Source organism: Aythya marila (assembly GCF_965140915.1).
Source record: "Aythya marila genome assembly, chromosome: 22".
NCBI classification, from domain to species: domain Eukaryota; kingdom Metazoa; phylum Chordata; class Aves; order Anseriformes; family Anatidae; genus Aythya; species Aythya marila.
Window position 1 is genome coordinate 800,523 of NC_139063.1, and position 23,821 is coordinate 824,343.

Below are 23,821 nucleotides of genomic sequence, written 5' to 3' on the forward strand. Positions count from 1 at the left end.
AGAAAGCTGCAAAGAACAAGCCGATTACAGACTTAGGAGATGCCAAATGGAAGGGAGCATGTTGCCAGCTAGGAGCAAGTCAGATTGGATCATCAGCCCCTGTCTTAGAGCAGAGGACACGCAGCTGCCAAGATGTTCGTATGTACTAGCTTGTGCCCAACAAGTGAGAGCACAAGGCCAGAGCAGCTCCTGTACCTTTACAGAGCAATAGGGGATCACATAAGGAGGACAAAACCTTCCTGGCAGCTATTTCGGGCAAGAAAAACAGCATGCAACATGAATTCAGCACAGAAAGGGAAGGACCCTGCTTGACAAATACAAAATTGCTGGCTGGTTTCTCCCTGCAGCCTTTGAAGTGAACAACACCAACCTGTAGGGCAGTTCTGTGGGACTGAATGGCTGTCAGGTCAGCCGGGACAGCCTCCTCCTGGCTCAGCTTGACCTCAAAGCCTTTGACCAGAGACTCTGCTCCTTGAGTGCTACGAATAATGACATCAACCGTCTTCAACCTGGCAAATCAGAGAGAGACGGCACGTTGACACCCAAAATTTGGCAGAGATCCTCTTGGCGGTGAGGCTGTTTGCACCACCTGCCGCAGACTGATGGCGCTCAACACAAGTTGTTGGGTTAGAGGAACAGCAGAAGGGTTTGGAGCAGTCAGACACAAAAAGGTACCCACGAAGAGAGGCAGGTCCCAACTCACTTGTCCAGGTAGATGGAAGACAGCCCGTACATCTGCTCCATCTTGTTCACCACCAAGTCGAGTTCAGAACGCAAATGCGGCGTGCTGGACCCGGCAGGAGCTTTGTCGAGGAAGCTGTAACACCTCTCAGAAACGTACCGCAGGTCGGATTTGAGCTTCTGCAGATCCTCCTGCACGCGCTGTGGAAGGAAGGAACGAACTTGAAAGGGGTGCCCAAACAGAGAAAAGCAGGATTGTCCTGGTGAAGGGGATGGGGATGAAATCAAGCAGGAAGCCCGCTTGATTTCCTGCATGCTTTCTGTGCAAGATCCCCTCAAACACGCAGAGGCAGGCACCCACTGCGCACACATTCAGCACAGGGAAGTTGAAGCCAGCCCAGGCACAAGCCACGAGCAGCAGCCGGCAGCTTCCTCCCCTCTGTGGCTCTCAGCAGCACTGACCTCCTGCTCGGCGATGCGGAGGGTGTTCTCCTGGATGCTGTCACCATCTGCTCGGGTGCTGCTGGGGGACTGGATGCGGCTCACGAGTCGCTGCTCGCACTCCTCCAGGCGCAGACGGATGTTCTTGAGCTCGGAGAGATACGTCCTGGCAACAGTCTCGTCCTTGTCTTCTGCACATCACAGACAAAGCAAAAGAGCAGCTCTCAGCCCCGCTTGGTTCCTTCCTGGAGCCACAGAGCCACGCGCAGCTCAGGTGGAAAATGAAGCAAATCAAGTCAACTCATTCTAACACTGCCAAGAATGAGTCCAGCCACAGGACACCTCACGTGGCCAAGCCAAGACCCCCCAGTCCCAGTGGGACTTGGTCCTGCTGTGCCCCCAGCTCTGAACAGTGGGGCTGTGGCTGCCACAAACATTTTGTTAAATGACTGAACACGGCGAGGACTCTGTGCTCAGGATGTGTCCTGACTACTGACTAGACTCGTCTCCAACAACGTTAGAATAAGAGGACTTGGCAGTTAACCTGAATATGCAAAGCCCAAGCCTGCTCTGCAGGAACATCGCTGGACAAAGGCTGAACATTTGAATGGATGGAGGAATAAGTAGAGCAGCTGCACACAGCATCATCCAGCCAGCTCAGAAAAAAATGAGAAAATGAAGCCGTCCCATAAATCCTTTGTTTATTAGTCCCCACAGCTCCTGGTTAATCCATCAGCCCTGTGAAGCTTACCATTCTCCATGGACTCCAGCAGCTGTCGGATGTGTTCCTTGGATGCCTCCACTTCTTCCTCCAAGCGCAGCCGGTCTGACACCGAGAAGAGCTCCGAGTCCCGGCTGTCCTGCAGGAAGTCCTCGTAGTGCGCCTGGAGGCTCCTCATGGCTTGCTGGCACTCCCCCTGAGCCAGGGATCTGAGCTGCAAGTGGAAAAGCAATGTCCATTTCCAGCCTCCTGCAGGTCACCTGAAGCCAGCCTCCCAGCTGCAGCACCTCCACTTGCCAAGCATTTCCTCTCCCGAGGAGAAAAGGTGAGCTCCTCCGTATCAGCCTCACGTCTCCCTCCAGCCTTGCTCACTCCCCAGTGAAATGCTAACTCCACAATCTCTTATTCTTATTTCAGTTCAGTGCAAACTGCTGATGCTTTTTTTTTTTTTTTAACTGGGAAGAAATGTAATCATTTTGCACTGAAATCCGGTCAAAGACCCTTGGCCTTCCAGTCCTTGTGGTCTCTGCTCTTCCCTTTAACGCCGGCAGTGCAGCAGTGCAGCTCAGGAGCCAGGCACACAGAAGTTTCCACCGTACCTTTTCCATGCTGAAGCTTTGCACCAAGGCGATGTCCTTCCGCAGGTAGTTCCAGGAGATGAGGCTCTTTGTGTTCATGTGGAGCTGGTGCCACAGAGCCATCACTTTCTGGTACAACTGCTCAACCCTACGAAGGGAAGGAGCAGATCTGTCAGCCCCAGACCTCCCCAGCACAGCAGCCCTGACCCCGCTCATGCTGGCCACCACTGCCGAGCAGCAGCCCCCCAAGCCAGCAATCCCAGCCTACAGCAACACTCTTGCCCTCCTGCAGCTCAGTGCAGGAGGTCCCTCCAGGAATCCCTCCTCCCAAACTGGTATTTGCTCTCTTACAAGCTACCAGAGCTGTTGCTGTGACAGGGTTTGCAGCCCTACATCCATGAGGGATTCCTTGGAGCTCACCCCTGCTCCTCCACCCCGGCTGCTTCCCACATTAGCTGCTCCTCCCATGCCATCACCCTGCCTCTTGCAATTCATGCTGACCAAACGCCAGGCAGGGATGTTCTCCCCTGCCCCCAGCACAGCACACCTCTGAGAAGTAAATAACCACCACGCAAAGGGTTCCCGCAGCGGAGACCAGCCAGTTACCTGTTGGCCACCTCGATGGCCTCTTTGTTGGGAGGGGGGATCAAGAAGCACACCGAGGGCACCATGGCCTCGTTCCCCGTGGGGCTGATCACCTTCCACTTGGTTCTCTGGGAGTTGTCTTCCAGCACGCACTCGTCGTTCCTGCAGATGGTGATCTGCGGCGGCACCAACACCCAGCCCGTCAGAGCCGGCAGCGGGGCCACTCGTGCCTCCCCCCCTTGCTGCCAGCCCCGTCCCACAGAGGACAGCCAGCCCCCACAAACACGGCTCCATTTCATCAAGAGAAAGCAGGTTGCACTGCCCAGCAGCACAGCACGCACTGTCTGGGGAGGAAGGCGCTAGGAAGCCCACCAAAGCTGGCTGCCTCCCACGTGCTGTTTGGCTGAGGTGGGTGAAGCTCACCCTCCTTGAGAAAGACTTCAACTCCTGCCCAGACTAAATCTGAGACGTGGAAGTCTCCTCCGGGAGAACCAGCCAGCTATTTCCCTCCTCCCCTCTTCCCACTTTCCCATTGACACACTAAACTGGTCCTAACCCATCCCGGGCAGCGCTCCCCTGCCTCGTTCTTGTACCCCGCTCGGAGCCTCACCTCGATCTGCCGATAGTCACACACAGCCTTGATGGGGATCGTGCTCTTCACGAGGTGCTCCGGGTTCCTGGGCCTGAGCTGCACGATGGTTTTGGAGCGGCCCACCAGGCTGGCGACGGAGCTCTTCGACTGGATGAGCTGCTCCTTCTCGTCCTGGCAGGAAGAAGGACCAAGCACGGGTTGTTTGAGGACGAGGAGGAGAGGAGGTTTCTTTCAAGCACCTCGGCACCCTCTGCCCCAACGCCAGCCTTCAAGAGGCTGAACAACCACGTCGGGGGGAGCCGGCTGCCCTGACTGGGGTGGGAAGAAGGGGTCAGGAGAGATGGGGTGGGAGGAAAGGTGGAAGGGAGACGAGTTCAGCTTGGGCTGGGACCTCTCCACTACTCCTCCCACTGCCCTGCCAAGCTGCATGCACGCCTCTGGCTCTTTTGCTGCTAGGACAAGAAGACACTGTCTTTCAAAAGGGGGAAAAAAAAATAAAAATAGAACACAGCATACACCAAAATGAAAGTCCCAGGAGGTTTAAATGGCAAAGAGCAGGACAAGCCCCAGCCCGAGGCCAGGGACACTGAGTTGCCTGGAGGAGACACCACAGAAGCATGCTCCCTTTTCTAAAGCAAAGGATGAAGGCGTGTTTAAATCAACGGCTGGAATGGGGATACGATGAGTTATGTGGGTAAAACATCTCAGGAGAAGTGGCTAGTGGTGGAGTGATCACACAGGTCTCTGGATTTGGGCAGAAATTTGCCGTCTGCAGGGCTGTGTTGAGTCACTGACACCCACGAGTCCCTGCTTTGTTCAGAGATGGGACGACCCAGGGGGCTGGTGGAAAGCTCCCACGGAACAGCCTCCGGCCACTGATGGAGACGTGTGCGGATCACAGCACTGGAAGCTCGTGTGATTAGTCGCAGCTAGCCTGATCTGGCTGCAAAGGTTAAAAAGGATCCCAGAAAAAAGCTCTCCCTCATGCTTCGTACTCTCAGGGTTGGTTAGTGTGCTAAGAACAGTGGAGGATAATTTAATGGTAAAAAAACAAGAACAAAAAAAAAAGAAGAAATGATTAAATAAACTACCTGTGCCTGTCCCCGGGAGCATGATTGGAAGAAATACAACTTTAACTCGTTAGGTAAGAAAGAGAAATAAAGCTGAGCTGGGGCAGCTGCCCCCGTCCTGACCCTGCTCTCCAGCACCAGCCTCTCCCACCCACTGGCTGCATCCAAGGGCTGCCAAACACAGCTTGGAGAGTCCTGCGGGCTGCTCCATGTCCTGGAAACCCTGCAGGACAGAGCAGGACAGCCCCGGGACTGTGACACAGAGGACAGGACCCCTGAGCCTGCAGGAGAGGGGCTGGCGAGCCCTGGCCCAGCTGATGCACCCATCGTGAGCCAGCAGCGGCATCGCAGCCTCCCTGCGGGCACGGTGCACAGCACTGCAGTGCACCAAAAGTAAAGCCAAAGCAGCCACCAGCCTTCACAAGCAGATTTAACCTCCCTGCCCTTCCGTCAGGGCTGAGGTTAACCCACAGCCCAAATCCTCCCTGTCCACGTCTTCAAACCCCATCCGAGGCTTTGCCACCCACCGCCCACTGCCAAGGGATTCATGGCAGATTGGGGCTGCGCAAAGAGCAGAGCTTCTCCTCCTACCACCATGCTCCGAGGGAGCTAATGAGCTGCTAATGAGCAGCAGCATAACGAGAGCAGGTTTGGGGGCCACTCGATGCCTCTGCCAGCAGAACAGGGCCACCGCCACGCAGCTGTGGGCAGGCACCGACGGGAGAACTAGCTCAGACATTTCGCTCTCCACATCTCTACCTACAGCCTCGCACAGACAACACTTTACCAAGGGGCACAGGAGGATGGTGGCAGGCGTCCCTAAACAAGGACCTGTCCCCTGGTGCAGCCACCGAGACCCAGCTCTCAGCAGCAGCGTTCAGTGCACGTGGTGGTGCAGGGGGGTCACGCACAGCCTGCGCCCCACGGCCCCGCACAGCAGCACTCAGGGCTCCGAGCGGTGCTGCTGCAGTGGAGCAGGGCAGGAGCTGCCCACTCAGGGCGACGGGGACCTCAGTAAAAACCCACCATGGAGTCCTGCAGCAGGTCCTCCAGCCGCGTCAGGCTCGTGTTGTGGTCGCAAGAATACTTCCTTTTGATGGAGTCCTGCAGGTTGCGGAGGTACGTCTCCGACTCCCGGGCATCGCTGAAGAACTGAAAAGCCAGAGAGCGTCACAGAAACCTGCACAACTCAGCCCAGCCATCAGCAACACCCAGCTCTACAGGAGAACACCCCAAATCCCCAGTGAGCAGCATCCTGCCGCTGTTCTGCAGCACTGCAGGGGCAGCGAGCATCCTGCACAGATGGACAGAACCGCACGGAAGCTGAGCCCTCTGGCCCAAATGAGATATTTATTCTCTGAGAGCAGCTTAAAAGAAAGAGATGGGTCAGAAGAAGGTGCCCCGATGAGCCCTGCAACCCCCTGCTTCCCTCTCCCACAACGGGACACAAAGCACGGAGCTGATGCGCCGGGACGCAGCAGCTGCTCCATCGCAGCCCGCTCGTGCCGCAGGGTTTGCTCCCCACTGAAACCAGGGGAATTTGGGGCTCCCCTCCTGCGTACCTGGAAATAGGCAGCGTTCTCCTTCACGTGCTGCTCCACACACAGGCAGAGCTGCTTAATCCACTGCCACTGAGTCTGCACAGCAGCGCTGTAGGCCTGGGAAACACGCAAAGAGCAGTGAGCGATGAGCACTTCCCAGCAGGGGGGTCAGAGGAAGGACAGCGCTGCCGCGGGTGGATGGACATAGATGGGCAAGATCTGGCTGCAGCCAGGATTGTTTGGACGCAGACACAGAGCAGGAGAAGGCAGAACAGGAACCGGCACACGCCGGGGCTGCTGCAGAAGCAGGTTTGCCTTCTGCCTGCCTGCCAGCAAACCACACGCTGGATGCAGCGTGTCCCCGCAGCCCCCTGCTTCACCACCACAAAAATGGGAAACGGGGCGACCCCCAGGAGCTGCAGCCCTTCCCTGCAGCCCCACGCTGCTGGAGGGACTCAAGCTCTGCACAAGCTTATCGGTGCAGGGCGTGTTTGGGAACAGCTTTACATTTCTCACTGTGTCCCCGGATTAAAACAGCTCTGTCATGGCACTGCCACCACAAAGCACCACCAGCTCCAAGAGCCTGTGAGGGCCCCCGGGGCAGGGCAGCAGCTCCGTGCGTCCCCAAGGCCGTGCCAGGTTGGTTCCCCCCCAGCTCCCCCCCTGCCCGCTCACCTCTACGGTTTGTTTGGCGGGGTGGTTCTCCAGGGACAGCAGCTCGGCCGTGTCCTGCAGGGACCGCAAGATGTCCTGCTTCTCTTCCAGCTCCATCGTCAGCTCCTGTGTGAAGGACACGAGCAAAGGCCAAAGCTTGGCTATCAAAAGCCGCCTGCGCTCAGAGCACGCGGCCAGCTAATAAAACAAGCAGTAACAGAGCACTGCAGTAAACATCAGCAGATCTCAGCCCAATAGGAAACCAGCACGGCTTGTCAGAGCAGCACAGCCGTTTCCCATCAGGATGCCTCCTGCACCAAACACACGGGGCAGACCTAACACAGATGCTGGAAACCTGCCCAGGGACCTCTCCAGTTCCAAACATTACCATTGTGGAAAGAGAGCAATTTATTTATACTGCTTTAAAGAGGAATCAATTTTCCTCTTTAGCCCAGACTTTTTTTTTGCTACATAAGCGTGTCTTTCGTTTCAAGCGGTGCTAAAAGAAATCTTTTGATGCCTTTTCAACTGATGCTCAATTAAAGCAGACACTTTTCTGTACCTTCGGCTCTAGGGAGAGATCTTTTATCAGCTGCACTGGGCTGCTCACTCACCGAGAAGTAGTTTTTCTTGGCTGCAATGTTCGGATTGTTGTCGCTCCAGTCGTACGCCAGCTCCTCTTCCTCCTTCTCGTTCAGCCAAATCAGCTCAGCAGTGGCCCGAGACACAAACCCATGCAAGCTCTGCAGGTGTCGCAGTCGGAAGCTCGAGGTTTCCTGAGCAGAACGAAGCGACCCGGGCATGAGCTCTGGGAGAGAGCTCTGGGAGAGCCCCAGCAGAGCAGGGATGCTCGAGCTGCGTGGCCAGGCCGGGCTGGGCACCCCCTGCAGCAGGGGACATCGCTCGAAGCGCACACGAAGCACACTCACCATCAGTTTGCAGTACTGTGTCTCCAGCTTGCCGAGTGTCTCCGTGTAGCTGGCACGGAAATTCTGAGACATTTTACCCTGAAGGATGAAAGCATTCCTTTTACCTGGTCCTTTAAAACCCCACCTCCAAATCCTGCTCCCCAGCTCCGTACGAGCAAGAGGAAGAGTGGATGGCTCAGGGCAGCAGCCTCTTACACCGGCCCAGCATCATTCAGCAGCTCTGTCCTTAAAAAATATCCACCCCAGCCTCCTTCACCCACAAAAGTGACACCCCAATGCCCTCCCCTTTCCAAGCACACTGTGAGGCCCAGCATCACCCCGTGCACAGCACCGTACCTCGTACACGCGGGCCTCCTTGACGCTGGAGCCCAGGTCCTCCACGCTGGCGTGGATGTGCCGCTGCGCCTCCAGCTGGGCTTCCACGCTCGGCAGGTCGCTGCCCCACTCTGCCCGCTCCAGCCTCATCTGAAACAGGCCAAGAGGTCCAAGTCAAGCTCCTGCAGACCAGGAGTGCTATCTCAAACAGACACGAGGGCAAAGAAACCTCCTAGGTCGCTGAAGAGGCAACAAATACCCCACCGGTCTTGGCAGAAGGTCCCAGGCCCACGGAAGACCAAAGGACTGACTGCATCACTACAGATTTGCATGCAGCTTTAAAGGATTTTCTATTAAGTATCTGCTGAAGAATGGGATCACAAGAGGCAAAACTCAAGACAAAAGCACTGGTGCTCTCCAGAAACTCTGAACCATCGAAACAATTACTATTTGCAGATAAAGGCAGGAAAAAAAAGCACCACCAGGCCACCTGCAGCCTGGCCCAGGGAGTCAGAGGCAGCTCTCACCTGCATTTCCTCCACCCAGGCCAGCAGCTCGTACACGAAGCGGAGGCTGCCTTCGTCTTCGGAAGAGGAGATGGCCACGAGCTCCGTCCTGGTCATGGGCTTTCGGAACCAGGAGGCAGAGGAGGTGTGCAGCCCTTTGGTCAGGGGCTCGCCCTTCACCTGCGTGGTGCTCAGCGTGGAAGCGGGCGCCAGCTCCAGGGTGGAGAAGTGGCCTTTCCTGTACAGGTTGGTGCACTCCAGCCTCAGTGTCACCAGCTCGTCTTGCAGCCGCATGATCCTGGAGGAGCAAACACGGCACGTGTGAGCAGAGGGGGCTGGTGCCGCGCCGCCTCCTGGCACGTACGCGCCCCCCGTCCCCCGAGGAGCCTCCGCGCGCTGCTCCAGGCGCGGGCTGCGTGAGCCACAGCTCCTCTCACCTGAACACCAGCTCCTCCAGCTGGTAGTAGTTCTCATCCCGGAGGATCTGCACGTCCACCTGCAGCTGGCGGATGAGCCCCTCGCACTCCTGCAGGTACACGACCACGTCGGACTCGTACTGCACCGGCTGGCCGGACTCCAGGTGAGCGGCGTCCTGCAGCGAGACAGAGGAGCCTGAGGGCTGGGTCCCCTCCAGCCCAGGCACACGGGCAGAGAGAACGGGGTGGAAACCCAGCTCTGACTTCAAGACTGGAAGGAGATTTTCATCCTCAAGCTTGACCCGAGTGGAGGAACCTCCACTCCCAACTCACACAGCACCCAGGACGCGCCCTTCAGAACAGCTCCTGCAGATGAACTGAAAATTGCTCGTGATGGAGGCTCCCCGCAGTCAGTGACTGCTGTTAAAGGGGCACCTCGTTTCTTGCTTGGGTTCAGCCAGCTGCACCCAGCCCCTGCTCCTCCCTGCTCCTCTTTTTCCCAAAACAAAACGCTCACTCTTTTGAAATCTCCTCTGCACCCAGGTAGCTACAGTCTGCCACCAAGGCTTTTCTGCCACTCTTTTAGAGAAAAAAACATATTTTTGTGTGTTTTTTTGAAGCCTTATGATACCACAAGCTTTTCCAGAACTGTAGTTCTCTTCCAAGCCAGCAGCTTTGCAGAAGTCCAGCCTCACTCACTGCACTGCCAGCAGCAGCCTGTCCCCAAGGCCCTTGGGGACACCACCAGGTATCCACCTCTCCTACAGTCCTGCTGCGAGGGGCTCGACATCACAGGCAAAGAAAGCTGCCTGAGGAACCCCCCACCCCATGTAGAAGAGAGGAACAGAGACGGGCATAACAGCAGAGGCAGGAGAAAAACCACCAGGAGGGAAATACCACCCCCCACTCACAGCTTGCAGCGTGTTCTTCGCCAGGGTGAGTTTTTCTTCACAGCTCAGAGCACCATTCTGGATTTTGTTCGCGATTTGTAGCAGCAACTCCAGCCTGTGACGACAGAGGGAGGAGAATGAGAAAGGTTTTGGGACAGCGTGGTGTGCCTCCAGGCAGGGTGTCCCCGCAGGGCCAGCACCGACCTCTCCACCGCTGGCCGCAGGAGCTTCTCGCGCTCCAGCATCTCTATGATCAGCTTGCCCCACTCCTCCTCCACGTCGTTGGGGTGGTAGCCCTGGGGCAACTTGATGCGTCCAAATTCAATCCATACCTGCAGAAAACACCAACGGAATGGCATTTCGTTCCTCTTTCTTCTGCTGGCCAGAGTCAGACTCCAGCAAAGGAAGCAGGGCTGTGAGGCAACAGCTCTGCCTCCGCGCCGGCTGAGTGCTACTTGCTGAATAATTTGCCCTGAGGGTTATTTCCACTTCTCTAATCCAAAATAAACCTGAAGTGAGCACACTTTAGTCTTGCTAAAAGCACAGCGCTCCCACCTATAAGCCTCTGGGTAGCTATGACAAATCTTACCTCTAACAGTTTGTAGAGCTCCTCTATCCTGCCTTTTTCCTGCTCTCTCGCTGGGATTTCGGTTTCTTTGAAGTGTATGTACTGGTTATAAAGTGCCTGGGATGAGAAAGGTTGCATCAGAAACCACCCCGGGGAATGCCACCACACGGCTCTTGGCGCCGAGGACACGGGATTCTGCAGGGGGACCTTGCCCAGGACCTACCTTTAGCTCTACGGGGTTCTGGGGGAAGGATTTATCTGACATAAGTATCGTGTGCTGCTTGATCCAGGAGATGAGGGACTCCACGCGGGTCTGGTACTCCAGCCACCTCGAATCGACCTCCTGCGAGGGAGAGCACCCTGCTCGAGCACCGCCAGCGGGCAGGACCCCGTGGGGCAGAGCCCAAACCCTCCGGACCAGCACATCCCCATCCGCAGCAAGGAGAGAACCCCGGCAGCACCAGCACAGCCGTGGCACGGAGCAGCAGCCCGGGCCTCCCTCCTGGGGGGCCACGCGGGCACAGGAGGAAGGAGGAGGCAGGGCAGCCTCATGGCCAGGAGCAGAGCAGCACCACTTACGATAGCGCTGATCCCTTCTCCTCCCTCGGGGACTTTGGGAAAGGCATCGTAGATTGAAGACACGTAAGTTATCACAGACTTCTCATCTGGAGACGCGACGTCCACGTCTGGCAAAGGGGAAGCAAAAGAGCCATGAGAGGCAGGAGCAGGCAGAGGGCTCGGCTCCCCCCACCCCAGCCGCTCTCGCCGGCCGCCCACCTTCAGCATCCAGCAGCCGCGTCACCCCCAGCCGCTCTGCGATCTCGAAGGCTTGCTCCAGGTTCTCCCGGTTACTCTGGATCTGCACCCGCTCCATATCCACCAAATCTGGCCTGCAAAATGCACGGCAGAGTCCTGACGCCCAGGGCAGAGCACCCTGAACTGGTACCACTGCCCCACGGGGCTCACGCCAGGTCCCTGCCCTGGCTGGTGGCTCCCCAAGGGGTGCGGGGCTGCAGCACCCCCAGCCCACCCCCACGGGGAAGCAGAGCGGAGTGGCAGGGGATGGCAGCGCTGCCTCCAGCTACCAGAGGATGCTTTCTCATGCAGAACACCTGCCGTGCTTCCTCCTCTGGTCTAAAAGCTTTTTTTGCCTCCCTCTCCAACCTCATTGAAGATGGCTTTTCTCACAACCTGATGTATTTGTTGCTTCTTCTGAGCGCCCACCCCTCAGCTCCCTGGCAGAGGAGATGATTTTGAGGTCAAAGAGCCCCTGGTTGGTCTCACCCACATCTCAAGCGCTCCAGACCACCACCAAACGCAGCGGTGGGCAGGGACCCTGGGGAGGCCCCCACCTCCCACCCTCCTCCTCTCTGCTGCTCCTCTCTGCCCACCTGTATCTGTGGATGAGCGCGTTGAACATCTTCCCATCGCTCCAGCAGGAGGAGAAGTTGGTGCACTTCACACCAATGTACCCTGCGGTCACCTTCTGCGTCCACAGGAGCAGCTTCTCCTTGGCCGACATGTCCCCTGACTCCCCGCTGATGTAGATGTCGGAGATCTGCCAGGAAAACCAGGGCGAAACTCTTGGTGGACGCATGGGAGAGGGGCCTGGAGCTGGTGGACTCGGGGAGGGGAGGGACTGCCAGAGCCACGGGGATGCGCCGGGGCGCTGCGTGCTTGGAGCCCCTGGCACCAGGGGGACACAGCTGCCGGGTTTGGCAGGGGACGAGGGGCAGATTTGGTCCCTGGCACCAAACCCTGGCTGCCCAGCGGTGCCGCCGAGCTCACCGGTGCTGCTCCTCACCCAGAGCCCGCTGCCAAGGAGCAGGACCCAGCTCTCGGGGTGCTGGAGAAGCGGGCAGCACAGGTCGGCCACCACCTCCTGCAGCCAGCGGAGCTGCTCAGGGCACGGCCACCAGCTCGAGCCTGGGGGCAAGGGGACGAAGGGAGAAGGCTGCCGTGACCCTGCTGTGCCTCGCCATGGCTGGAATCGCAAGTGTCAGGATACCAGGACCCACTTTTGGGGTACTGCGACCCATTTTCGGGGTACTGAGACCCCTTTTGTTAAAGGGACCGACCACCACAGCCTCCTTCCAGAAGCCCAGCGCTGGCTGCGAACCCCAGACTCGCACGTGACGCAGCGCACGTGTCCCCGCGTGCCGGAATATTTCTGATTGACACGGCTCTTTCCTCACCCATCCCCCCAGCTCCCCAATTAGCAGAATTACCTCGCCTTAATTGCGGGGCAGACAAAAGGGAGGGGTGAGCCGCACGTACTTTCAGGGTGCTGTGGAACCGTAACCGTAACCGGCCGCTCGCTCGCTGGGTTCCTTCTCCCAGCTCTACCGGGAGCAGCAGGACCCAGCCCCATCCGCAGCCTCACCGGGTCCCTCCGAGCCCCTCCGAGCCCCTCTCTCTCCATCCCAAACACATCCCAAGACAGGAGCTGGGGAAAACCTCGGCGTTGTCCCGCAGGAGCGCAGCCCGGCGCTCCTCCCGCCCGCCCGCTGTCATTGGTATGCTGCAGCTCACCTCCCTCCGAGCCTGCTCCGCTGTCACGCACAGAACCGCTCTTTGTCAGCGCCTCCAGCGCCGCCGTTAACTCTTCCAGACCCAGGCGGGGCTCCCCGGGGGCAGCACCGTGGGGCTGGAGGTGGGCGACGTGCCGGGACCCCCACGCAGTGCCTGCGGCAGGGACCCGCTGCTCCCCGCCGGCCCTCCGCGCCCCCGACCATCCTCGTGCTCCGCATGGGCTCGCCTGCTCTGCTGCCCACCAGGGAGGCTCCCGGCTGCTCCAGCTCAAGCAATTCCCTATTTCAACCCCTCAGCAGCGGGGTTATCTGGGTGCCCTGCCTTCCCCCGAGGGCGTCCTTGCCGGAGACCCTCCTGGAGCTGCTTACGGAGGCGCAGGATGCGGCACCAGCTCCACCCTCCTTTCTTCCCATCACGTCTGTGTCAGGACAAAGATTTAGGGAGGCAGCAGCGGGGAGGGACAGGTGACACCTGGGACCTGGGGCCAGCTCCTCCTCAACCTCTCCAGCCTCGGCCTCCTTCGTCACCCAGCTGGTGGCTGGCAGCTGAGGTCCAAAGTGTGACTGCGACCCCGCTCTGAACACGGCCAAGGTTCTGTGGGGCTCACGGCTCCTTCCTGGCCCTCCCAAATTCTCACTTGTCCCCGGGGTGGGATGAACCTGGCCCAACCCAAGCACAGATTCACCCAGCCCCGTGACCCCCTAAAGATCAACCTCCAACAGCAGGAACAGACCAAAACCAGGCACAGCACCAGCTCCTCCTCTTGGGTACCCTCCTCGGAACAGGCAAATAATCCATTTTCCTTTCCAAGCGACTCTGCCACCTTTCCCCTGTCTCTCTAAAAGCATCTTCAAAGCAGCTCCCACCCAGCAGCCTGTCCCTGAGCACAGAAGGGGCTCATCCTGCCCGCAGCAGGGTCCCTCCTGGAGAGCTCGTCCTGCTCCCAGCCGCTCCTGCCAGCTTCTGCTGCCCCTCTGCCAGGGCACAGAGCAAGTATGAACCCAGGGGACACGTCTCACGTTTCCCAGCCCCGGCATGGTCCCTCCCCACCCAGGCAGCCTCTCAGGAGCCTCTCAGCACCCAAAGCCAGCGTGGGGTAGGGGCAGGTGACAGCCCTGCCTCACGTCCAAGTGAGCAGCGAGCTCCAGCAAGCAAATCACCCACAAAAAAGGAAAGGCACCAAGAGCCCAAGCACCCGCTGGCCCGCACCCATGGGCTCCAGCCACCCATGATGGGAGCAGAGCACGGCACAGGCTGGTCCCCGGGGTGCCCCCTGCTCCCCTTGCCCACCATCTCCAGGCTCCGTGCAAACGAGACCCAGCGGAGATGCTCGGAGAGGGAGAGGCTCTGCTGAGCGCTCCCTGCAGCAGCTTCACCCCACCCAACCCCAGCGTGAGGCTGCACCTCGTGGCACATGGCTCAGGGCTCCCTGCAGAGATCACCACCCCCAGGGACCGCAAGGACCTGGGGGCTGCTGAGCTGCACCCCCCACCACAACACACCCCAAAAAAGGAGGCAATGGTAACCACAGACACTGACCATTCCTCTGTCCGTCCTTGAGCTCCCCATCCGAGCCCGGCCCTGGGCAGCGGGTGGGTGTCTGAATTCGGGAGGAGATGCCGGGGTCCCACCGGCTCCTGCGCTCTTGGCCGGGTCGCTGCCATACCCCGAGGAGCAGCGCGCCGTGCCGCCAAACGAGGACTCGCTGCGGGAGGCTGGCAGCCCGTGCCCCTCGCCCTGCCCAGCCCGGTCCAACAGCAGCCCCGCTGCCTTCCCCACGCTGGGGTTTTCCAGCTGATCCACCATGGGGGACGGCGTAGACAGCTCCGAGAGGGTGCCTGGCTCCGCAGCGGAGGTGCAGGTCCACGCAGCGCTCGAACTTTGCTCGCCGCTGTCTCCTCTCCCCCAGGTCCCCGCGGTGCCGCTGGCTCCCGGCTCCCGGCTCTCCGCCGGCTCCCCTCCGGACACGGAGCTCGCTGGGGACAGCAGCCCCTCCGCGCGGCTCCAGGGGCCGTCGGTGCCCTGCCGCAGAGGCAGGAGCACGGCCCTGCTGCTGCCCGTGCCGCTGCGCTGCAGCTGGACCAGGCGGCTCACCGCCTTCTCGCAGCCCTGCTCGGCGGGGTTCTCCAGCAGCCGGGCGATGACGGTCGTGCCCTCCTCAGGGGAATCCCCCGCCACCTCCGTGCCCAGCCGCCGCCGAGGCTCCAGCACCAGGTGAGCTTTCTGCACTTCCCCCTGAAACCTCTCCTTCACCTGCACGATGCGCCCCGGGCCGGGGTCCCCCCCCGGCGGCAGAGCCCCTCGGTGCCGGCTCCCCGCGGGGTCCTCTCCGCCCTCCTGCCGCGGGGCTGCCTCCAACTTCAGAGCCTCGTCGTCCTCGGCCACCTCCAGGGCCGGCTGCTGCTGCTCCTCCTCCGCGGCCACCGCCGGCACCGCTCTCTTCTTCCCCCTCCGCCTCCGTTTGAAGCGGACCCGCTTTTTGGGGGGCAGGGGAGCCTTTCCGGCAGCCTTTTCTTTCGGCTCCTTAACGCAGCCCAGAGAATTCCCCATCTCCTCGGTGCCGAAAGCACCGGCGATAAGGCGGCGAGGGCGGCCGCCGGCTGCTCCCGGATGAATCCCGGGGTGGGCTTCATGGGCTCAGCTCGCCGCACGCCGCGCGGCGCCGCGCGCTGCCCCTCGCATCCGCGCCCGCCCGCCAGCCCCGCCGCCGCTCCAGACAGCCATCTTACAGCCTGGGAGCTGCAACAAGCCCGATTCAAAGCATCTCACTGCAGTTCAGAAATCACTTGACCTAAAAGCAGACGGGGAGCGGATTGGCTGCGGCTCTCTCTCTCCAAATATGAGGTAATTGGAGCGCTGCCCTCGCCAACACAAACAGAGAGCAGGAACCAGACGGAAAAAACGGGGAAAGGGGAGGGAGAGGCTAGGAGGGGTGGGGAGAGAAGGGAAAGGAAAAAAAAAAAAAAAAGAAACAACAAGAAAACGGGAAGGTTGGCAAAGGTAGCATAAAGGAAGGGGTGGGAGAGAAATAGGAAAAAAGCAGGGAGGAGCCAGAGCAGCTCTGCGTGCACGCGGATGGGGACGGGGATGCGGAGCCCACCGGCACCGAACCCCACCAGCTCCCGTGGGGCGTTTCCGAGGGCATGCTGGCACCGGCTGCGATCGCTCCCTAATTCCTAAATCCCAAGAGCCCCAAATCTCACGTGCCCACCCTCCCAGCCAGGCTCCCCTCCCTCAGGGCACCGAGGGGCAGCCCTGGGGACCCGGCTGCGCTTTGGGGAGCGGTGGGCTCTGGTACCCCACGCCCCAAGGGGGCACTGAAGCCCCCCAGGGCAGGGCTCCGCTGCAAGGAGCAGAGAAACACGTGCCAGCAGCAGGGATGAGACAGCAAACAGGCAGCAGATAAAGATGTGGGGACCAAACCTGACGTCAGCCACCACCGGGGTCACCCTCAGCAAGGAGGGAACCACAGACCCCGAGAGCCCCACGACCCGGGGACAGCTCCACGCTGGCACCCTCCCACCCCAAACCACCCCCCAAGGGCTCTGCTCTCTCTGCTGGCTGCGGCACCGGGATCTGGGAGATTAAGAGGTTCACAATGGAGCTGCAGCCCTAGAAAAAATCCAGCTAGTGCAGGCGAGGAGACGTGCCCAGATGCGCAGGCTCGCTGCCGCCAGCTCCCCCAGCACCACGGTGGCAGTGTCCCCTCCCGGTGGGGCAAGGAGGGGACCCAGGGGCTGACCTGGGGGACCTGGGCATCTCCCACTCACCCCACAGGGCACGGCTGCCCAGGGTGCATGGGGAAGGGAGGGCTCCACACCCCCAGCAGACGTGACCGGGACTCATCAGCACCACCACCCTGCTCCTCCTGGGGGCCACAACGCAGGCAGCTGCCCCCAGCTCCTCCCTGCCAGCAGGCACACTGCTGCCCACCAGAAAGGCTCCAACCTCAGAAAAGGCACCCGCTGACAGCCACCTCCTGTCACGCACCAGCCCTGACCCTCTGCAACGTGCCCTCACCCCAAAATGCCAAAAGCCGCCGCGTTTTTGGAAGTAACGACTGGTACTGGCAGCACAGCCAAGGCAGCAGCTCCCCGAGGGACTGCACGCTCACCCTCTGAAAATGAAAAGCTTCCTTAAGAGGTCTCGAAGCCAGCACTCGTCTCGCCCGGGAGATGCCAGCGAGGACACGTCAGGGAGCTGGGACGCGGCGGTCCCGGTCCCGTGCCTCGCCGCCTCCCAGCACACCACGAGCAAGCCCCACGGGGGGAGCAGGGCACCAGCAGCCCCCAGGAGCCCACGGGGGTGCAACTGGGCACCAGCGTGTGGCCGTCACCCTCCTCCCACAGCCCCAGCCCTGCTCCTCAGCCACCACCGCACGCAGCGAGTCCCAGGACACCAGGACGTGCCTGCAACACGTGGGCAATCCAGCTCCACCGGGAGAATTTGAGGCCATTAAAGACACAAAAGGTCGTTTTGTGAGAACATCCACAACAGCCAGCTGCTGGAGATGGGGCCTGGCAGGGTCAGGCAGTTTCTCCCAGCCCTGCACCGAGCTGCTGTCACGCAGCTGATGTTCTCCATCTCGATTGAGGACCCCGTGGCCACCCCAAGGCTGTGGGGTGACAGCCCCTGCATGGCCACAAGCTCATCCTGCCCCCACCAGCCCCCTCCGAGCTCGCTCTTCTCCAGAGGCTTCAGCTGAGCAAACAGCTCCTGCCAAGCCCCTCGGTGCCAAGCAGGAGGCCGCAGCACACGGCCCGTCATTAATGCCTTAATTATGGCAGTGATGAGAAGAGGGAGCTGCTGTTCTCCAGCACTGGGCTCCGTGACGCTGCCACGTACACGGGTCCCCCACCCCGATCGGTGGGCAGGCATCGCCACGGAACACGCGTGTAAGGACAGACAGACACCACACGCATCCAGACAGACAGACACCACCCGTGTCCGGACAGACAGACACCAGCGCCCCGGGGACACAGCACAGCCCCCCATCAGCCCCACCTCCTCCAGCAGAAAGCACTCGCGGCCTACCTGGAAGTGGAGGATAATCGTCCATATGAGCCCCAGGGTGAGCTTGGGGTTGCCGTCTGTAATGTCGTCATTGCGGATGTTCACCAATTTCACCTGAAAGAGCAGCAAAATGGTCAAACCCCCCCCGTCAGCCACCCCGCTGGGACCGTCCCCGACCAGGCCACCCCAGACCCCCAGGCGCTCAGAGGGGCACAGCCCCCCCCGGCCCCATTTCCATCCCCAGGCTCGCCGAAGGGGCAGAGGAGCAAGGAAACGAGGCCACCCGGTGCCTCTGCTCCACCAGCAGCAGAAGGAAGGATTTTTCATGGCCCTCGTACCCCAGTCGGGCAGCCAGAAGTGCTTTACCAGCACTTAACGCTTTATTTCGGTTCACGCGGAGCAGCGCCTCGTCCCCAGAGCCCCGAGCACTAGTGCATAATTTAACAGCTACAGACCACAAAGCGTGGTTAAAAGAGGACAGCCAGGCTTTATTAACTCCCTCTTGGGTTCAAAACCAAGCTGCTAATCAATGCGCCCTAACAAAGGCAGATAACCCGGCCCTGCCCCGGGATCCACTGACGGACCACGTCCCGGCAGGCTCCAGGCTGCACGGCCCTGGAGGTGCTTCTCCCCGGCTGCTTTGCTCCAGGGGGGGTTTTAAAATCAGGCACAGTCCCCAGGCAGCATGGAGATCGCTGCAGCACTGGGTGCATGAACCCTGGCACCCCCAGGGACCAGCCACAGCACTGCCCCTGTCCTGCTGCCAGCCCCCTCGGGCTCCTCGTCCATCCCCAGGGCACGGAGCCCCCGTTGCCCACCCCGGCCACGACCACTGGCAGCCTTGGCCAGGGTGAGGCATCCCGACAAGCCCTCAGCCACCAGGATATCGGGCTTGAAAGAAGAAATATTTAATCCAAGCGGAGAAACAAGCTCCCCAGAGCCCCCGGCAAAATGTCTCTATCGAGGGGCTGGGGAGGAGGGCGGGGGCGCCTCACCCTCCCCGAGCAGGGCATGCGCGCAAATTTATTCGGTGCCCTCAGGCCAGCAGAGAGAAAAAAACCTCTGCTTTGGCACGGAGTGGTACAATTTATCATCACCTCCACGTCGCCGGGGAACGTGGTGCGAGGAACCTGACGGAACAGGCAGAACAAGGGAGCCGGCCCCGGGGGCTGCGGGGGCTTCGCATGCAGGAGGAACGAGTCTGGGGATGCGCCCGCTGCGAGACCTGCCCGGGAGGCTCTGCGGTGTCCCATGGGTGCTCCGGGACTAAAATCTCCCAGAGCTGGGCAGAGGGAGCTCCCGGCAGTACCGGGGTCTGAGCAGGAGGCAGCTGCCCACGGACGTGCCCCTGACACCAGTGGAGATGCCCCCACTGCACCTCCCCGCTGCGGGGCCCTGCTGAGGAGCTGCAGGTGAGGCTCAGGGGGTGCAGAGGTGATGCTGGTGCAGCTGCAAAACCCTGTCCAGAAGGGCAGCCCCGTTTCTCAGTTTGAAACTCGTTATTTTGCAGCGCACGGACAGGTCAGCAACACCTGCAAGGGGAAGTCCCTCTAAGAGCTGTCCTCAGCCAGCACCTCTGGGACGTGCACACCCAGCACTGGCAGGTGCTGCTTCCACAGCCTTCCCGAGCCTCAGCCAGGAGAGGGAGTCCCCGACCATCCCGCTCTGCTCCTGCAGCAGCTCAAATCACCAGCGTGCTCCCGTGCAGCCCTTACCTGCCGTTGCTTCAGGAAATCCAGGGCGATCTGCACGTTCTGCAGCCGGTGGAAACGCATCCGGCCCTTCTCTCGTGGCTGCAAAACAGAAGCAGAGGCTGCAGGGCGGGCTGGGAGGCAGCACCCCGCGGGCACGGCCCCACACTGCACACCCCGCATGCGCTGCGGACCCGACCCCGTGAGCCCCGTGCTCGGCGTGCTGCTGTGACCCCGGGCACTCAACACACGGAGAAAAAAAGTCATCGCTGCACAAGGTCCTGCTGCAAGAGGGAAAAAGCCCCCGGTGGGGCATGGAGCTGGGAAGGCCCTGAGCCCTCGCTGTCCTTGGGGTGAACAAAGAGCCCCCCCAAGACCCCAAGTCCCTGCGCCAAGGCTCTGGGCTGCTCCCAGCACCAGGCACGAGCAGCTCAGCCTCAGAGGCTTCATGGCAGGGAGCGGTTGTGGGTCTCCACCTGAGGGCACAGACCCCAGCCCAGCACCAGCCGCAAGGGGAGGTGTGAGCTCGGCCTCTCCCATGCGTGAGAAGTGGATTCTGCTGCAGATGCTGCCTTTGAACCACTGGGGAGAAATGCAGTGCCCTCAGCTGCTGATTTCTGGCCCAGGAGTCCCATGGCAAGGACCTCCCTATCTCAGGTCCCTAGATGCCCCCAAGCAGCTAGCATAGGCACTGGGGCTGCCCCGAAGCAGCAGAAGGGGGGATCGGTGCCCTAACCCTGAGCTGGGCCTCACCAAGAGGTGTCCCCAGGGTGCTCCGAGCAGCGAGGACACCACAAGTGTCCTTTCACCCCCAGTGGCAGGGGAAGAACTGTCCCTGCAGGAGGAATGCCTCGGGGGGTGCAGAGGGCCATGCAGTGCTGCACCCCCAGCTCCCGAGGAGTGGCAGGGAGCACCAGGAAGCCACCACCCAGAGCACGGGGGCAGAAAATCCCTCTTCTCCTCCTCCTCGGTGAGGGCAGGGGGCCTGCCCATCCACTGCAGGCCCCTTTTAGGGCAGCCCCTTGGCTTTGTTCTCATCTCCACTCGCATGCACAGGGCTGCTGGTTGTGACCCGGAGCCCACCATCGCCCCAGCCCGCTCCTCACAGCCGAGGCGCGGTGGTGCCGGTGCCCGGCGCGTCTCCATGCAGTGCAGGGGTTAGCAGACACCACGGCACGCCACGGGTCGAGCAGGCAGGGCCCCAACCGGGGCCCGCGGTGCCCACGGGCGCGTGCAGGACCCGTGCCCCCACTGTCAGTAGGACTCATGCTCTCACACCGAGCGGGTGGCGTGCCCCTGGCTGCGAGCTGGCACCACCACGTGCGCACAGATAGTCCAGGCAGTGCTAACACAGCTCCACGAGCCCCACAGGCCTGGCACAGCTCTGCTCGAGCTCGCAGGCAGGCGACCGCCCTGACCGAGCACTGGCAAAGAGCAGTGGGGATTGATGAAAAACCCCACTAAGTGCCCAGGTGAGGGGAAGGTCGGGGCCCTGCTGGGTTGCACTGGACTATCTGCCGGCACTCCGGTGTCAGCCGGGGGTTTGCTGCGTCCTGGGTGGCCCCGACCTACTTCTTCATCATCATCTTCCTCCTCCTCCCGCTCTTCGCTGCTTGCACGGCACCAGGCCGGCGCTTTCACCAGGCGAAGGCTCCGCTGAGCTGGCGGCTCTATTTGCTAACGAGCACGGCACGGACGGCACGATGGGAGGGTGACACACAGGGAGACAGAATGGAAACCAAAATGCAAGACCCAGGTAAAGGAAAACCAAAGAGAAACGCGTGCCCTGGCGAGGCTCCTCGCTGGCTCTCCTGGACACCACGGGCTCCGCCGCAGCCCCGTGTGCTGCCCGGGGGGCTCAGGCAGGGAAACTTCCCCGTGGCTTTGAAGCCAAAACGAAGAGAAAGAGGCTGTCTGGATCCCAGGCAGCTCCATCCAATTCTTCAGCCCCCACAGCATCTAATTTGGCATCTCGGGAGGGTAACGGAGTGAGTTAACAGATCTCTGCCCAGATCCTATTTTAGGGGAAGACTAAAACAGTTCCTGCTGTGCTACGCTGTTGCACCAATAACTGGCAGTAAATGTGACAGTCTGCGAAGGAGGAGGAGGAAGGGGGATTCTACGATGCTCAAGATGCAGGAAAAGAGGTCTGCACATCAGACAGCTCCTGGGAGCTGCAAACCCGGTCTGTGGGGCAGGGGAGGGCAAAGTGGCTTTTACCAACTCTGGGCCAAAGTGCTGGGCACGCTGTCACAGAAACAGTTTTAGTCAAATCCATTATTATCCAGTATTTTAAAGCCGTAGTGAGATCTGGAAGGGGAAGGCACGTATAAACCCTCCCCAAAAGAGGGCTCTGCCCAAGGCACCACAACCCAGCGGCTTCAAATAATCACACGCTTTGGTGGTGTCCAGGAAACCAGCACGAGGAACGTGGGTTTGAGTGAAAATAAATGAAATAAATAACAAAACGACAGATGTTTGAAAACAAAACTATGGCAGAAGAAATGACTGCTGACTGCTGCGCTGGAGCAGGAGGGCGGACGGGGGGAGCGGAGCGGGGCTGGGCAGCTCGGGCACTTACCAGCTTGACGCCCGACAGCACCTCCAGCAGCGAGATGAGGTTGTGGCCGTCCCGCAGGTCTTCGTACAGGTCATTGATGTGCTTGCGCACCTGCGAGGGGCAGGGAGAGAGCAAACACCCTCAGGGCTCCTCTCCCTGGCCGCTGGACTTGGGGCAGCGCAGGAGGAGGGCGGCGGAGTCTGCAAGCAGACATCTCCCAGCAAGACGTGTCTTTAAATTGGTTATTCCAAAATTATCGGTAAGGAAACCAGCCTCTGCTATCCAAAATGACCTGGCAGGAGCTGCTGCCAATTGTGGATTCACGAGCAGATCCCTGTTAAACCATCCTCACCCCAGGCACTCCTGTAGTATCGCACAAGTCCTGGGTGTCTCCCAGGGCACACGGCTCTGCTGAAGGGCTGGGGGTGTTTTTGGGGGGAGCACGGCTACAGAGCACTGCTGCTTCTGGCACAGGCAGGGCTGGGAACACCAAGCCTCTGGACCTGCTCGGCCCCCAGCAAACCCAGACCTCCCCCTGGAGAAGCTGAGAAGTTTCCACACCACAGCCTAAAGCAGGTGCCCCAATTTTCCCCCCACCCTTCATTTGTGAGATTTAGAAAGTAGCTGAAAGGCTGAGACATCGCAAAGCTGGCTGAAAAGTACCCCTGTGACACCTCCAATGCCCAAACTACCTTTTTATTTATTTATTTATTTTTTGCAAACAGAGAATGAGCGTGGCCGTGAGCCAAGCCAAGCGCCTTGCAGCACACCACTGAACCCGCTCAGCGGCGAGCATCTCCCTCCTGCACAGCAGAGCCGAGCAGAACAGGACTGGGAGCAGCAGGACGAGCCTGGAGTTACAGCAAGGGCTGCAAACTGTACCAAAAGGGCTGGGCTGTGGTGTTACAGTGCCCTCCAAAGGCACCTCCACACCTCCATCGCAACCCTCCCTGCTCCCAGTACAGACAGGTTTTGAACGCTCGACACCAGAGCAAAAATTCCCGGATTAAAAACCAGGCATTGACCTGCCCGTCCTGAGCCAGGATGGGCAGACGGACAGACAGGAGGACATTTAACCCGGGTGACCACAAAGCACGCGACCCTTACCTTCATCAAGTGTTTATTGACCCATTTAGTGAAGGTTTTCTTTTGGACTCTGTCCCGTTCATCTGTTGAAAGAACACAAAGGCAGCTCCCGGTCAGTATTTGTCGTGCACAAACTCAAATGACTTTCAAATGAGGGGAAGAGACAGAGCGATCGCTGCCGGTGCCAGGACCGCCGGACGGATCCTGCCCCCGTGCCGGGAACAGAGGCTGCTTATTCGTGGGGTACGAGGACCGCAGCCTGGCTCCAGCAGAGGAACAGAAAATGGGCCGGGGCTGTGCCCGTGCCGGGTCACCCCACAATTAAGGCTTTAGATTTGGGGGGAAAAGAGTTTGTTTAAATAAAAGCAGCACAGAGCATTACAGAGGGGACCCCTGTGCCTCCCCTTGCTCTCCATGGAGGCAACACCAGGAGGAAGAGGAGGCTCACCGAC

The 23,821-nt window shown here is 60.1% G+C and overlaps 2 protein-coding genes across 2 annotated transcripts in view; both read right to left on the reverse strand.

The window, feature by feature from the left end:
- MACF1 (microtubule actin crosslinking factor 1) overlaps positions 1-23,821 on the reverse strand; it is a 110,466-nt gene that overhangs the window by 80,863 nt on the left and 5,782 nt on the right. Inside the window, exons 2-27 of the mRNA XM_082777530.1 lie at positions 23,391-23,452; positions 22,305-22,394; positions 19,748-19,825; positions 18,054-18,146; positions 11,879-12,045; positions 11,265-11,377; positions 11,067-11,173; positions 10,711-10,830; positions 10,509-10,604; positions 10,124-10,251; positions 9,941-10,034; positions 9,051-9,205; positions 8,635-8,911; positions 8,129-8,257; positions 7,793-7,870; positions 7,478-7,639; positions 6,885-6,989; positions 6,231-6,326; positions 5,695-5,820; positions 3,617-3,769; positions 3,028-3,182; positions 2,443-2,569; positions 1,874-2,057; positions 1,144-1,313; positions 704-882; positions 371-509 (exon numbers count right to left, since the gene is read on the reverse strand). Of these exons, the coding sequence (XP_082633656.1) occupies positions 371-509; positions 704-882; positions 1,144-1,313; positions 1,874-2,057; positions 2,443-2,569; positions 3,028-3,182; positions 3,617-3,769; positions 5,695-5,820; positions 6,231-6,326; positions 6,885-6,989; positions 7,478-7,639; positions 7,793-7,870; positions 8,129-8,257; positions 8,635-8,911; positions 9,051-9,205; positions 9,941-10,034; positions 10,124-10,251; positions 10,509-10,604; positions 10,711-10,830; positions 11,067-11,173; positions 11,265-11,377; positions 11,879-12,045; positions 18,054-18,146; positions 19,748-19,825; positions 22,305-22,394; positions 23,391-23,452 (3,383 nt within the window). The remainder of the gene's footprint in view (positions 1-370; positions 510-703; positions 883-1,143; positions 1,314-1,873; positions 2,058-2,442; positions 2,570-3,027; positions 3,183-3,616; positions 3,770-5,694; positions 5,821-6,230; positions 6,327-6,884; positions 6,990-7,477; positions 7,640-7,792; positions 7,871-8,128; positions 8,258-8,634; positions 8,912-9,050; positions 9,206-9,940; positions 10,035-10,123; positions 10,252-10,508; positions 10,605-10,710; positions 10,831-11,066; positions 11,174-11,264; positions 11,378-11,878; positions 12,046-18,053; positions 18,147-19,747; positions 19,826-22,304; positions 22,395-23,390; positions 23,453-23,821) is intronic.
- Positions 12,389-15,866, reverse strand: LOC309886421 (uncharacterized protein; the record flags this gene model as incomplete). The annotated part of the gene is made up of 5 exons (XM_082777278.1): positions 14,559-15,866; positions 13,020-13,134; positions 12,765-12,829; positions 12,716-12,720; positions 12,389-12,413 (listed from the first exon to the last, which is right to left on the reverse strand). The coding sequence occupies exons 1-5, from the start codon at positions 15,567-15,569 to the stop codon at positions 12,389-12,391; spliced, it is 1,221 nt and encodes a 406-aa protein (XP_082633404.1). The 5' UTR covers positions 15,570-15,866.